This window comes from Capsicum annuum, chromosome 4, assembly GCF_002878395.1.
Source record: "Capsicum annuum cultivar UCD-10X-F1 chromosome 4, UCD10Xv1.1, whole genome shotgun sequence".
Lineage (NCBI taxonomy): Eukaryota > Viridiplantae > Streptophyta > Magnoliopsida > Solanales > Solanaceae > Capsicum > Capsicum annuum.
In genome coordinates this window covers 4,797,857-4,814,745 of record NC_061114.1, presented here as the reverse complement: position 1 = coordinate 4,814,745, position 16,889 = coordinate 4,797,857, and the positions used below count along the sequence as shown (strand labels likewise).

General features: G+C 30.8%; 1 protein-coding gene across 3 annotated transcripts; it reads left to right on the top strand.

Moving 5' to 3' along the window:
• Window positions 1-10,833: 10,833 nt before the first annotated feature.
• Window positions 10,834-15,172, top strand: LOC107868353. 3 transcript variants are annotated; one of them, XR_007054378.1, is made up of 4 exons: window positions 10,834-12,727; window positions 13,489-14,405; window positions 14,495-14,698; window positions 14,786-15,172. XR_007054378.1 is itself a non-coding variant. In XM_047410628.1 (2 exons), exons 1-2 carry the CDS (start codon window positions 12,194-12,196, stop codon window positions 13,564-13,566), a joined length of 612 nt encoding a protein of 203 aa, XP_047266584.1. In that variant the 5' UTR covers window positions 10,834-12,193; the 3' UTR covers window positions 13,567-13,584. The 3 variants fall into 3 exon arrangements, 1 of the variants encoding a protein (XP_047266584.1); XR_001673733.2 differs by having other exon boundaries at window positions 14,783-15,172; XM_047410628.1 differs by lacking the exons at window positions 14,495-14,698; window positions 14,786-15,172 and having other exon boundaries at window positions 13,489-13,584.
• The last annotated feature ends 1,717 nt before the right edge of the window (window positions 15,173-16,889 follow it).

Here is a 16,889-nt window from a genome sequence, read left to right as displayed (position 1 = left end):
GTGCCTTGTTTCTTTTATTAACTATTGTTGTGTTATCCCATGGTGTTGTTTCTATCTTTTTTATACTGTTATCTGTCTTGAGCTGGATGTCGATTGGAAACAGCCTTTCTACTTCGACATCTAGCTCAAGACAGATAACAGTATAAAAAAGATAGAAATAATACCATGGGATAACACAACAATAGTTAACAAAAGAAACAAGGCATCCACAGTAATGTTATCGAGATAGTTATCCTGGTGTTATCTTCTCAAAACTCTCTGTTGATGTTCCTTCTTCATCTTCCCTCTTCATTTGTAGGAATTTTGTCATGTCCTCTGCTGTCACAAATGCTCTGTTTTGAATTAGAATTATGGAAATGTTGCACTTTCTGAAAAATTTCTGAGAGTAGTTCTTGATGTCTTCCGCTTGAATATCTAGAAGTCAGAAAGTAACTTAATTCTTTTCTCTTTTTCCATTTGATAAAAAGGGTAAAATTAGAATTACTTACTTCGAATTAGATTTGTGGGTTAATTAAATGAACTGCACCTTCATATAGAAAGTGCTGCAGGGAATGGGAAAGGTCAATAAGTTCTGGTTTATATTTAAAACAAGAACTAAGGAAAACATGATGAAAAGAAATATTTAAGAAAACATGTTCGTATTGTAATGTTCCAGCAAACGCTCAGTAACACTGCAATCATGCAGAAAACTATGCATCCAATCCAGAACATACTCTCGTTCCTCTGTCAATACCTCTTCTTTGATTCCCTGGCCTTTCATTAGATCAACCTAAGTAATGTAACCAAAAGATTATTTAGTGGTTCCGTAAGACATATATTCAATAACTCCCGTTTTAGAAACATCACAATTGTTTCGGCCTAGGAAATTTTCTTTGATACCATGAAATCTAGTTTGAGCAGTTTAAATAATGTGAACAGAAGTAAATTTAGTTTGATCTCTATTTAGACTGAACGAGGGTTGACCGTGCAAGTACGAACCCAACATTTCACTTTTTAAAATGCTTACTGCTTTGCAGTTAGGTCAATAGACTATGTTACTACAACCAGTTATGTTACCATCGCCATTACCGTCACCAACAGATGATCAACCACCACTAGAAACACCTAGATGTTTCAAAAAGCGGATAACAAATTACCTCAAGAAAGAAGGTTGGTAAGAGCATCATTGTTTCATGTTCGTCGCATTCTATCCAAATGACATGTGTGTTGCGTTTTGGTGACCGAAACTCCATCTGTCCCCACTTCATCCTTGGAAATTTTCCTTTTAATTTGTTGAGCAAATTTCGCACTAGCAGGATACTTTTGTAGTATCTAGACACATCGTCCAGACTTTCAATCTCTTTTTTTTCCAAAATACATCTCAGCTTGCCCCAACTTCAAAACACATGAAAAATGTAGTAAAAGAAAAAACTTAATTAGCAAGACATTATCCTGAAATTGGCAAATGTGGGAATTCGAAATTCTAACAATGATTAGACAGATTGATGTCCCACAATGAGCATGCAACATTTGGATGAATTAGCTCTTAGGTACCTTTACAGTTATGGGATCTACGTGGGCAAACCACCTGGGCTCATCCCATTTTTGAAAAAGGAATGGTAGAATCTGTCGTTTTTGACTTTTTCTTCTTGCTTGCGAAATATTGTTTAATCCATAAAACTAGTTCATCAGCATGATATTGAAGAGGATAAAGAAAAGAATGATTAGAACTTTTGAGTTGATTTCCTCTCTAAATTGAAAAAGTTTAACTCGAACATGTAAATCCCCCACAACAACAATGAACATTTTGCTGGGAATATAATTTTTTTATAAAATTTCCTTATAGCTGCGTCTGATAAAGCTTCCATTGTGCCATAGACTGACTTAGCATACTGTAAGCATTAATTAGCGAGTATCAACATGGTGCTTGAGATCTACAATTAAAATTGTGAATCATGTAAACTAGTTAATAGAAACATATATCCCTGTGTTCATACATGTAGGAGTATAAAACTTGCTTACGGATTCTACACGGTGTGATCATTTTCGTTATACTTCTTTTTTCGCGCTCGATTAAATCTGAAGCAAAAGTTAACTGCAAAATAATACAAAAAAAAAAGGTGACAAATAAGATTATACATTTAAAAACTTTTATACAAACAAACCTTCCTAGCAATTTTTGCCATTGCCCCAAGTACTGATTGAACCTCCTCATAGTTCTCAGCGGAGAAATCATAATAAGTTTCTTCGTGAGTTGTGAGAGAACTCCTAGGCCTGAAATGTCTGAGAAAAGTGGAAGCAAGGTTAGTAACAACCAATGCAGCACCCGGCCTGTTGGTCAAAATGCTCACAATCTGACCTGAAAAAACCCACAAAATTGAAGTATTATTACTAATATATTTATCGTTCACATAAATATGGAGTATATACTTCTTCTAATTTCCTATTTTATACAATCGCTATTGCAAGTACCCTAGATCTATACGAGCTAACAAAATTTTTTCAAAAAAATGTAAGTTCAAGTCAGTCTCGAGATTAAAAAACTACACATTGTAATTTTTGCATATCCGGACTTAACAGCCTTAAATCAACTTGTTTTTGATTTGTTCGCTTGATAAGATAGGTTAATCCATTTTCAAGTACTTCGTGTCTGTAAGGCTCAAATGGAGGTAAGCGAACTCTCTCTCTTTCAACCTCCGGTGTAATTGGAGGAGCTGAGGGAATACTACTATCAGTGGAGCCACCTCCTCTCCGCCTTCACAATCCATGTATTCTCCGGAAGAAGAAGACCCTGAGTGCCAACGAGCCGGTGACGAAGACATTGTCACCGCCTAATTGTATTGCGTAGTGTCTAGAATGGTTACAATCCCCAAGTAATAGAGTTTCAGTATTTTTTTTGAAAATAAAAGAGAAAGAAAAAGTTGTCCTGAATAGATACTTAGTAGCTGTTTGGTCATAAACCTAAAATTTTTTGAAATTGGAGTTGGAGTAGTATTTGGACACATCTTTTTTGATTTTTTTTTTACTTTTGAAAATTTTTTTTAAATATGATTTTATGTCTCAACTTTTACAAACTATCAAAATCATTCAATTAAAATTTACCATTAACAGAAAAAGAATACAATTCGTCACTTTTATAAAAATAATTATATATACATGATCATATTTAATGAATTTCAATTATGGCATATATAATATTTACATTAATAGTCGTTTTCTCATATTTGAAAATTTTAAATATGAATGTTATCTTAACAAATCACTGTTTCCTATTTTTAAGGTAACAAATATTATCTTTCAAACAAATTTATTTTTTTAGAAATTTATTTTCTTTATTTTCCGCTCCTAAAAAATAGGAAATGATGAGTTGTTATTAAATTTTAGTATGCCGCTAATTTATTTCTTTAATTTTCTTATCCATAAAAGACTTTACTGTATATGAATAAATTATTTTTATGTAAAATATATTTTACATATTTATGGTATATTATATCATATACCATAAATATATAAAAAATTTCAGAAATAGCAACTATAGAGCCTTAATTGTAAGTTTTATAGCAAACCTTTCAAAATTACAAAAAATAGCAATATGTATTTTGTATTTGATTAAACTATTGCTAGTTAAATACATATACAATTAAAGATTTTATTCCCATTTTAACTCCAATCCGTTTCACTTTAATATGGGAAAAACGGTTCCTTAATTTAAGGAACATTTAATTTGACAGATTTCTTAACCTTTTACAGATATCTTTTCCTTTAATAACTCTATTTTAACCACAACCATTATTTTACAGAAACATAATTCAAAATTGAAAAACGTTTTTCATAATCTGCAACTCATATCAATTTAAAAAAAAAAACGACTGCTTCCAAAATTTATGTGCATCGTCTAATGTTTTGAGAAGAGTTTGATAAGACAACGCTGCAAATACAGGTATCAATAAACAAATATGATTTTTTTTGTGAATTTTTGAACTATATTTGTGAAAATCGCTGAAAAAATCGTAACAACAATGGTTTGATCAATTCTCGAACAAAATGGTTTGATCGATAATTTCTTTTTACAAATTAGAGTTTTTCATCACGTTATGTAGGTTGAATATTGATATACAATTGTTACAGTTTATTTTGTATTTTTTTTTCGTTTCAATTAAACAATTTTTTCTTGTTTATTTCGTTTCGAAGTTTTGTATCTACTAATAAGTTATTGTGTCAAAGGGCTCGTACATTGTTGACCTGTAATAATTGTTGATGCAAGTTATCTCAGAAAATTGTGTACTGGTACTTTTGTAACTGCTTATACCATGGATGAAACCGTAAGTCCTTCTTATATATGCATTTAACATTACATATACTGCCAGCTATATGTATTTGTAAAATACATATGCAGTCTGTCTATGTGATCACTGGTATTTACTTTTATGTAGTTCAATTTACATATGCTGCCAGCTATATGTATTTAAAAAATATATATGCACTCTGTTTTAAGTGTTTGACTGCATTTTTTTTTTTTAAAATATGAAGGCCATATATTTCTAAACATACATATTGAGACATGCGATATACATATGCAGAGTTGGTAAAATACAATTGCTAAACTGGAACAATTACAAATGTCAAATGAATAATTGTTGTTATAATTTTAATTTTATTTTAATAATTTCAGGTTATACTAGCCTCAGAGTATGTTTATATAGTACACGACAAGGATAAAAATTTTATCATTTGCCTTAAGAAAAAAAAATTCTTGTCATGCATTCCAATAGGACGAGATACCGTGTGTGCATGCTTATGAAGTACTTGATAGCAAGAATTTTCAAAAGGGATCATATTACTCTGACCTATACAAATCAAAAACTGTGTCAAGAACGTATGATCTTCCCATTTATCCTATACCACACAAAGATGATTGAGTGATTCCACAGGAGATATTGAAGGAGATAGTTTTGCCCCCAAAATACAAGCGACCCCCTGGAAGACCTTCAAAGAAGGATCGTGAAAAGTCGGAAAGAGATATGTTCGAGAAGAAAAACAAAAAATATTGTAGTTCACGTGAATTTAAAGGTCACAATTGACGTTCATGTAGGAAATATAATAAATGATAAGTTTACAGATGTATTCAGTTCAAAAACAATTTTTTTTTCATTGATTATTTTATGATTCTAAATTTTGATACAAACTTTTGATGATGTTGACTTTTTGTAGTTAAATTGTTGCAAATGTTATCATTATGAATATATTTTATAAGACATATACCATTATTTATTTATACATAAAAGAGTGTACACCACACAAGTCAATTTTTTGGGTATGAAAAATACATATGAGATTCTAATAAAAACGTATACCGATCTATAAAAACTAAAAATAAGTTAACATATATTTATGTAATAAATAAAAATGATTAAAAATACATTTAATGACTTATCAATTACATAATCAGAACTTGAAATCCATTTATTTATTTTTTTAAAGAAAACATATGAAATAATCATAAATAAATATGCATTATTCATAAATATATACAAATAACTATGTATGTATACATCATAAATACATATGCTTCATAAAAATATATAGACTTATGCAAAACAATACAATAACTTTATATTATTCGAAAGTATATGTGCATAACTGAAAAAAATATATATGCATTACAAAAAAATATATATTCATACAATGAAAAATATTATATGCAAGCTCAACTTACCTTATATGTATTACAAAAAAATACATATGCATACAATGAAAAATACGAATACACCATTGAAAAAACATATGATGACTAAAACATATATATTCATTACTGAAAATTATACTCAAAACTGAAATCACATATTCATACCAAATATGTGTACTAATAACATAAAGTAAGATCGAACAATTCTATTTTAGAAGCATAACGATAAAAAATCTAACAATCACATAAAAAAATATTAAGATATTATCTTTCAACTATATCTTAGTCCTCCTAAAGTCCAATGTTGCCAAATGCAACAAATACAAATAAACTTCAAATATCATGCACTTCAGTATCTTCTCTTAGCCCAATATCCCTAGGAGACCTCAGTGGTGCTTCATCATCACTTTCAGCCTTCTCATCTTCTTTCCTCGAAGCATAATTTCACAACATTAAAATATATCTCGTGCGAAGAAGATCTGGATCAAAGTCAATATTTGGAATATAGTCATCAAAAGTAAGGCACTCAGCATATGTCACCATATGTAAAAACTTAGAACAAACAAATACAAAATACATATCTAACCCGTAGCACATGTATTACATATAATTACAACATACAAAATACATATCTTAAAAATAACAAATACATATCTCCACACTACAATTCTATATCTTAACAATAACTCTCACATAAACAGATAATTTATCAAATGTATACATAAAATACATATATGATCATACAGTCCAAAAAAATTAAAATATAAATGCATAAAATTTTATGAACACATGAATGGTTCAAAATTTAAGTTACCAAGAAAAGAATACAATTGAACATCAAATACAAATCTTCTCATTAACTAATACAAATATTCTACACATATCTTAAATACAAAATACATATATTAAATATGTTATATATAACAAATACAAATGTTATCAGTAACAAACCTAAATACAAAATACATATCTTAAATATATAACAGATATATATCATCCCATTAGCAACTGTAATTTCATATCTTAACAAAACTCAAAACTACATACACATCTTATAAATTGTATATATAAAATACATATATGAACATGTTGTCCAGAAATTATAAAATTTTACAAATAGAAAAATACCTCTTCCACTTTTACTTCTTCAGATTCATAATCAGATAAAAAACAGGACTTGAAATTTGACTAGATTCTCCTTTTTTATCCGACTTTCTCTTTTTCATCGATTTTTAAATTTTTGTGGATTTTAGGGATGAAGATTTTCTCAATGCTTTCCGTTTCATGATTTCCACAATATTTTATGGATCGTTACGCTAATTCGATCTCACCTCTACTTTGCTAACACCTCCCTTAGACTGAAAATTAATAGAAATCAAGTTAATTTCTTCATCTTGTGTTAAACCAAGACTAAATGATGGTAGTTCATCGGACCTAAAATTCATCGGTGGAATCCCACTAACTGAACTACTACGATTTGTATGTATTGGCATTATCGCGTAACTCCAAAAATTTCAAACCGCAAAAAAAAAAAAATCGCATAAGAAGGTTGAAAAATGCCGAAATTATTTTACAAAAAAGAAGTTATATGAAAAAAAAATAATACGCATTAACTTTAAAATCATCTTCCCTTAATTATTGGGGAACAAGTTTATCTTAAATTAGAGAGCAAATAGCGATTTTGAAAAAAAAAAAGTTAAAATGGAGGAAACTGAAATAGGTAAATTGCTTGAAAATACTACGATTTGTATGTACTGGCAGTATCGCGTAACTCCAAAAATTTCAAACCGAAAAAAAAATTGCAGAAGAAGGTTAAAAAATGCCGAAATTATTTTACAAAAAGAAGTTATATGAAAAAAAAAAATAACACGCATTAACTGTAAAATCATCTTCCCTTAATTATTGGGGAATAAGTTTATCCTAAATTAGAGAGCAAATAGAGATTTTGAAAAAAGAAAAACGTTAGAATAGAGGAAACTGAAATAGGTAAATTGCTTGAAAATAGGGTAAATTGCTTGAAAATAGGTAAAGGAAAAGTAATTAGTGGAATCCAAAAATAGGTAAATTGCTTGAAAATAGGTAAAAGAAAAGCAATTGGTGGAATTCACGTGCTTGGCTCTAGAAAAGTCAAAATATTGCTAGTTTTGACATAAGTTGTAATTTTGAGAAATTTTTGTTATTAATTGTAATTAAGATCTTAAGGTTGCTAGTTTCTGTAATTTTTCCTATATAAATATGCTTAGTATGTTTCTTTATACTTTGTATAATTATATATGTGTATATAATATATATATATATACATGGTATAAACTTCATATATAACATACTTTATATATTTATGTTATAAATATGCTTAGTATGTTTCTTAGTAATTTGTATACTTATGTATGTATGTATATGATATATACATGGTATAAACTTTATATATAACATATTTTATATATTTTTGTTATAAATATAATACCTTATATATTTATGGATATAAATATAATACTGTGTATAAAGATACCAAGTTTTATGGTATATAAAGGTAGCAGTTGCAGTTTAAAGTATAAATATTAAATTGGACATATTTTTTAATGAAAAATATGTATCACTGATTTATATTTTTAGCATATATATGGTATAAACTCTTTATATTTGAATAGTATAATAAAGATGTACACAATATAATATGTATAATCAAATTAAAAATGAGAATAATTTATGGCAGTGGTAAACTAATCTGCTACAACTTTATTAATTTCATAAATATAGAAAACGATTATCCATTATTAATTACACGACTATAATTTCTTAAACATCCGTATCACAACAGAAAAATTATTATTATTATTATTATTATTATATTTTAGTAATTAGGGTCATTAGCAGTAAAATAATGTCTTAAATAAGGGAGAAAATTAAATAAGGGAGAAAAATAATGATGAGAGAGAAAAAGAGATATACATTAATTAGGATAAAATTAAGTTTGAAATTATAATTATCTTATTCTTTAAAACTGCTATATACGTAATATTGAAAAAATAATGTTATAAGGAGAGTTTTATGTAAAAATTTAAAAGATTGAGATTATATATAATAATAATAATAATAATAATAAAAGTTGAAATTGGAGTTGAAAAATTGTGAAAATACCAAAAATCTGTTTTTCCTTTTCAGAAAAAATTTTCGAAATCATTTTCTAAATTTTCATGGCCAAACACCACAATTTTCAACACCGAAAAATTTTTTCAAAAAAAAAAAAAGAAAAATTTTCATGGCCAAACAGGTCCTTATTATTTTCAAAATTGTTTCAACATTGATTTAACCTGTCATAAACTCCAATACTGCGTTATTTCAAAATACTTATCAAATTTTCTAAAGTCAAATGATATCAACTTTTATTAATATTTTATAATATATATTTCATTATATGAAAAGAAAAAAGCTTAGTTTTGTTGCTTAAATTTTTTTAACAATAATTTTTAGCATTATTTAATTACTCGTATTTATCCGACTTTTTTTACAAACTAATCACAATTATAAAAATCTACACACATCCCTATTATCCTCCTGTGTGCATTTGTTTACTATACAATTTTCCTCAATTAATTTTTTAAACTAGTTTGTAGAACAGTGATTAGACAACTTTATTATATGGGGTAGTGTGTTGCACAGTTAATAACGTTTAAGAAATGAGAATATGTGAGAGGTGTTTAAGAGCAACAACAACAATATACCCATATATTCCCACCAAGTGGGATCTGGGTAGGGCATGTGTACGTAATTCATGCCACTATCTCAACTGTGAAATAGAGAGGTTGTTTTCGATAGACCCCCGACTTAAAATAAAGTAATCTAAAATAAGATAAGGAATAGCAATAAAATAAGAAGATATACTAGAAATTAACATACTCAATAATACCCAAAGTAAGATACTTGATGTATACACCAAAACATATAACATTCTAACTCAGATTAATCTTCTACTCTAATTCGCCTCCTCCACAACTTCCTATTTAGAGTCATTTCTCGGTAAGCTGAAGCTGCTACATGTCATGTCTAATCACTTTCCTCCAATATTTCTTCGGTCTAATTTGTACGACTACAAAGCATCGGCATTCTAATTTGATTAGATTAAAATCAATGGAACTGTTATCTGGCTTTTCGACAGATTAAGGCTTGGTAGTGTTTATTGTAGTATTAGTCTTGTTTTTATAATGTCTTGCTTTTGATTCTATCATAATCTTTTTTTTAAGTGCTTCAGTTATTGCACGATTTTGTTGTTGTTACTGTTTATATGATGAGGAGATACACAAGTGTCTAGTACAAATGTGCGAGAAGTTGTCTATGGATGGACTCAGAAAAGGTAACTTAGACTGAAGAAATATTAGAAAGAGGTGATTAGACAAGATATGGACGGTAGCAGCTTACCGAGGACATGACCCTAGATAGAAAGGTGTATAAAATGCGTATTAGGGTTGATGGTTACGAGGTCGAGTGCATTTATGCTAGAAGATAGGAGAGATCCTTATTAATTAGTAGTCGTAGTGATATGCTAGTAGTTTTTTGTTTTTAGACCTCAATCTTGTTAATATATGTTTTTTCGAGTAGATCGCTTGTAGTATTTTGTGGTAGTATTATTCTGCTGCTACCGAGGGTCAATAGGAAACATCCTTTCTCCATCACCAATGAGATAGTGGTATTGACTGCATATACTCTATCATCCTCGAACCCCACGGAATAATCGAGTATGTTGTTATTGTTACAAATAATAATGATAATATAATTACTAAAATCATATTGGTTACATTTGAAGCTATTTCTAACAATCACACTGCCCTTAAATAGAATTAAGGCATAATACATAAAAATGATCCTAACTTGACATCAAATTATAACTTTGATCTTAAGTTTTGATAGTGCACAAATATGACTTTTAACTATTCCAAATCTGAGCAAATAAACACCTCTATTTTGCAACTTAGGTGTGTGTGCTTCACTTGCTATGATGTGGATTAATAATCCAATCATACGATGCCACTTAATTAAAAGGGCAGAGCCACGTAATATTGTATATATCAATATATATAAAATCAAATACACAATTATGCCTATACACGTATCTTTATTTAGGCCAAAAATAAAATATAATTAAAAGAGTTAAGTCCTCTTAGCCTAAAAAGATATTTCAAGTCCGGATAAAATACCTGTGAAGTCCACATTTGTTGAAGTCGTCTTAACAACACTTTTGAAGTCCGGAGAAAATTTCCCAAATCTTTGTCTCAATTGACCATAAATGTTGAAATTTTCCATCAAATCTGCATAAATTTATGGTGTTTTCAGTTATTTATCCTCAATTTCGAAAGGAATGTTTTGTGCCTTTTTCAATTTTAGAGTTAGGGTTTTTTGCATGATAGGATTTTAGAGTTAGGGTTTTCAATCTAGAGTCGTTTTCAGTTTTTAATAGAGTTTTCATCAGCTGATATTACTTTTTCTCACAGATTATGGGTCATATTATTGCATTTTTTCATCATGAAGGTCGCTTTTACAAGGGTCGGTACCTAATGTTTTGTTTGAAATAGACAAGGACCATTTTTCTTTGACTGAATTGAAGTCTTTTGCAAATGACATTGGGTATGAGGAAGTTGGAGCCTTTTATGTTGAAGATCCTGCCACCTATAGATTTGTCAAGTTGGAAAGCGACAACCAGCTATATAATTGTGTTAAAGAATTACGGAGTGGTTCAACTTTTAAGTTATTTTTAAAGCATGTGCCTATTTTTAGATGTGCCTCTAGGGCTTCACATCTAAAAAAGCTTATAAATGAGGCGGCTGGTTCTGAGCAAGTGCCTCAAGAGGAAAATAATGACTTCAATGAGTTTGAAGAGAAACTTTGATTGCATTCCTGAGGAAGATGATAGTGAAATTGATGATGAATTGAGAGGTTTTAGAGAAAATCTAAGACAACAAAAGAAAAGTGAAGCTTCAAAGCCAAAAAAAAAAAGAAGAGAAAAGATCTTCCAAGTATCAAGAGGTTGAGCTCGGAGAAGCTGGCATAGATAAAGGATTTGAAGACATTTTCAGGGACAAAACAGTCTGGTACAGTGGTAGATTGGGTGGCGATGAAGAGTTCATTGGTTCATCGGATGAACCAATTGAAGATAGTGATGAAGAGTTAGACGTTTTAGCACAACCAGGTGTTGATTTACCATCAAGAAGAAAAAGCAGAAAATCGAGGTATGATGATTCTTCTGCCATTACCTTTTTTGAGTTGGGTATGATATTTGAAAATGCAAAAGGGTTTTAAAAAGCTATAGCTGATTATGCTGTCCAAGAGAAGGTTCAATTGAAGATAAAACCCAATGAACCCAACAGAATAAGGGTAAGATGTGTAGGAAAGTGTGTAGGAAGGTGTGCTTGACAAATTTTTGCAAGTTTGGATAAAAGAACAGGAAATTTTTCTGTAAAGAAATATTATCCTGTTCATAAATGTGTTACAAAGAACAAGAATAAGTTATGCTCAGCTAAATATGTGGAGAGGAAGATGAGGGACAGAATAATATCTCATCCCGACATTCGCGTTTATAAGCTTCAAGAGATACTAAAAATTGAATGGGGATTACATGTAGGGAGATCAATATGTTACAAGGCAAAATTCAATGTTATTAGCAAGTTCATGGGTGACTGGAAGCTTGAGTTTTCAAAGTTATTAGATTATGCAGATATGATTAAGAGGTCAAATCCAGGGACTTCTTGTTGGGTAAGATCTGATAATGAAACTGTACCGGGCAAACACATACTCAAATACTTCTATGTTTGTTTTGCCGCATTAAAGAATGGATGGCTAGAAGGTTGTAGGAAGATCATTGGGTTGGATGGATACTTTCTAAAGGGTGCTTGTAAAGGAGAATTGTTAGTGGCAGTTGGAAAAAATGGAAACCAACAAATGTATCCAATAGCTTGGGCAGTGGTTGATCAAGAAACTAAACACTCTTGGAGTTGGTTCTTAAGTTATCTCATTCAAGATTTGCAACTTGGTGATGGAGATGGAATAACAATCATGTCGGACATGCAAAAGGTATGATTGATCTCATTTAAGATTTTAAGTCGTTGTTGTGATTTTTGTAAGCTGTTTTGTGTATGATTTGGGTGGACTGTTTCTTACATTTATGAACTGACTTGTATATATATTATTTGGGTGGACTGTTTCTTACATTTGTGAACTGATTTGTGTATGATTTGTGGACTAATTTGTATACTATTTTGGTGGACTGTTTCTTACATTTGTGAACTGATTTGTGTATGATTTGTGGACTGATTTGTATATTATTTTGGTGGACTGTTTTTTACATTCATGGACTGATTTGTGTATGATTTGCATATGCTTTGTGGACTGATTTGTGTGTGTTTGAGCTATGATGCTTGTGAATTATATAGACTGGTTGTGTATATTTGTGGACTGGTTTGTGTATGTATGTGGATTGGTTTAAAACTGATTTATGTATATTTGCGGACCGATTTGTGGACTAATTTATGTATAGTTGTGCTATAATTTTTGTGGACTGATTTATGTATATTTGTGGACTGACTTAAGTTGTTTTTTGTGGACTAATTTGTGGACTGATTTATGTATATTTGTGGACTAATTTGTGGACTGATTTATGTATATTTGTGGACTAATTTGTGGACTGATTTATGTATATTTGTGGACTGATTTGTAGACTAATTTATGTATGTGCTATGATTTTAGTGGACTGATTTATGTACATTTATGGACTTATTTAAGTTATTTTTTGTGGACTGATTTTAGATATTTTTTGTCATTTTTATGCTGTTTAGGGTCTGGAATCAGCTGTTAGGGAATTACTTTCTAGAGTAGAAAGGAGAATGTGTGCAAGGCATATTTGGACAAATTGACAAAAAATTTGGAAAGGTGAAGAAAGGAGGAAAGCATTTTGGAGGTGTGCTAAAGCTAGTTTTGAGGTAAAATTGAGAGAAGATTTTCAGTATTTGAGCACACTTGGTAAGAAAATATGTGAGTCTTTGCTTATATTTGATAAAGAATATTGGTGTAGGACTTATTTTAGTGAAAGAATCAAGTGTGATGGAGGGGAAAATAATGTGTAAAACATTTAATTCTTGGATTGTTGGTCCTAGACATAAGTCTGTGATTAGTATGCTTGAGGATATTAGGCATAAAATAATAGATAGGCATGGAGATATGGTCAAATTTGCAGATACTTGGATCAGTGATATTTCACCCATGGCAAGGCTAGTTTTAGAAGATAATAAAGAGATTGGTAGGAAGCTAAAGGTGAATTGGAATCATGACACTGGATTTGAGATTCAAGATGGAGGGCTTATAGGCACATAATTGATTTGGTTAAGAAAACATGTACCTGCAGGTTGTGGTAATTGAGGAATATACCTTGCAAACATGTAGTTTGTGCCTTGTATCATATTGGGCATGAACTGGAAAATTACGTGGAGCATTGGTATAGAAGAGATACATTCCTACGTGCTTATAAGTACTCATACAACCTATCTCTAACATGATAATGTGGCCTAAAAGTAACAATCCATTCATTGAGCCACCTGAAATTAAGCCAATGCCGGGAAGACCTTCAAGAAATAGAAAAAAAGCAAAAGATGAACCAAGAAAGAAAAAATGGGGGAAAGAATAAAAAAAGGGAGTAAAAATGACATGTTCCAAATGTCATCAGGTTGGGCATAAAAGAAGAAGCTGCAAAACAGTGGTACGTATTTTGGTGTTTCTTTATCCATTTAATCATTCTTACTCTTCTAACCTTATCTTAATGTACAACTCCCTCAAAAACCTTCTCAGAAGTCTTCACAATCAAGGTCAATGGGTCAGCCTAGTACTCAAAATTTTTCATCTCTATGTCCTGAAACTTCAAGAGTTAAGGGAAGTAAAAAGCAGGCAGCTTCAACTACAAGGGAAACATTTTCTTCAGTTGGAAGGAAAAGAATAAGAGATGTGGGGTTCGGTGTTTACGCAGACACACAATCTGGAAGACAAGTCCTTAATGTATGTAATTCACGCCTTATTTAACTTCCTTGCATCTTTATTTATGAATAGTGAGTAATGTTTTTTTTGAATAATGCAACCCAGAAGATCGAGTGAAAGAGCTATTTCAAGTAGCACGACACTAAAAGATGCATCACTGACAAATATTGATTTGGGGTTCAAGCCACCTCCTTTGAAATGGAAAGGAAAAGATGCAGTGACTGGAAATCAACTTCAACATATGCAACAACGTAAAAAGCTGAAAATCAGATCCTAGAGTCGTCGTGTTAAATTGGACTGCTTCTTTTTGTTTTTGATGTAAATTTTGTGAAGGCCTTTTGTGAATGTTAATTTAAAGTCATATGTCAAACAATTAAAGTGTTGGTTATTTTGATGTAGGCAGCCTTTGATGTAGATATGTTTGTTTTGTCTTCAAACAAATTTTTTGATTGGCTGGCCTTTTAGCTAATTAAAGTGGTGACTTTTTATTATTCAGTTCTTGAAGATGGTTTTGGCTCTTTACATTGTTGCTTAACCCCTTATATTATTTGGGACATGCCACTGTTTTTATTGACAGAAGTTGGCGTATTACAATAGCTACTGCATAAAACTTGTAATAAAACTTGATACTTCCTCCTAATTTTCTCCTTTTCTTCATCGTGTTTTTTTATCCGTTTTTGTAATCTTGAAATAACAATTCTAGCATGTTTAAGATAGCGGTGTCAAGTGGGCCGGGTAACCCAGCCCGGTTTGACCTAGCTTGGTAAGCCCTAGGGTTTTAGGGTTTTGGGTCCCGGGCTGGTTATTTTTTTTAAAATAGGCTCGACTAATCCGGTCCGGACTAAGCCTGCCGGTTAACCGGCCCGGATCGGATATCTTTTAAAAAAAAAAAGATTTTGGGCCAAACTAGCCGTTGGCCCAACGGCTCTATAGCCGTTTTTGGGTCCAAACGGCTAGTTTGGGCCCATTTATTTGAAAAAAAAACTTTAAAAAATATATTTTAATCTCAAAAAAATTCTATAAATACCCTACAATTTCAATTCATTTTTCACACAATTTTTTACTCTCTAAAATCTCATTCTCTTTCAAATCTCAATTCTCAAATATTCAATATATTTAATTTCTTAAAGTGTTCACTTTAATTTTTTAATTTTTCATTTACAAAGTACGAGCGGAAGTTTCTAAAGTCGCAGCCTTCGAATACTTTCAAAATTTGGTATTATTGTTCCATCTCTTACATTTAATTTTTATTTATTGTATTAATTGTTTAATATTTAGTTTTATTATATTTGTGTATTTTGAATATTTTTAGTTTAATTTAATTTATATTATGGATAAATTAAGAAACCTCGCTACTAAAGGTGTTAAAAAATTTTGTCCCGGAAGCGGTAGTGGTAGTAAAATGTGAATTACTAGCGGTAGAGGTAGTTCAAGCAGTAGATATACCCGTGCGCCTTCGCCTCCGGTACCGCTTGGTACACCTTTTGAAAAAGAAATAGGTGTAGGTGCTCACAATGTAGATTATGTAGAAGCTCAGAAAAATTACGGTATAGAAGAAGAAAATGAAGTAGATGTTGTTAATTTAGACGAAGATAATGAAAATATTGCTGAGACACCCACAGTAGGAGATACTAACGTTAGATCTGAATCGATCAATCTCCCTCACCGTCCTCCCAGTGCCCCAAGACCTCGTAAAAGAACTAGTATTGCATGATAATTTTTAAAAATATATCAGATATTGAGGTGCAATGCAATATTTATCAACAAATATATAAGCATAGAAGTGGAGGCAAGTAAGGGGGTACAGGTTTGTTAATGAGACATGTAGCTGAAGATCACAAAAGAGAGTTAAATATTGCAAAAGGTGGTGGGGATGTTGGTGGGCCAACGCAAACTAGAATGGACCCAACAACCGGTTACGTAGCGAAGAAGTATAATAAATTGAGGAACCGGGAAGAAATAGCTAAAATGGTAGCTGTGGGTTGTTTGCCTTTTAGTTTTCCTTCTTCTGATGCCTTTATTTGTTATATACAAGCAATTTATAATCCTATGTTTAACGGTATTCCTAGAACTACTTGTCGGTCTGATATTTTTAGACTCCATTCACAATATTATTTTTATTTATCAACATTGTTAAAAAATATTCAATGTAGATTGTCTCTAACTTCCGATCTTGGTCGTGCTATAAATAAAAATGATTATTTAACCGTTA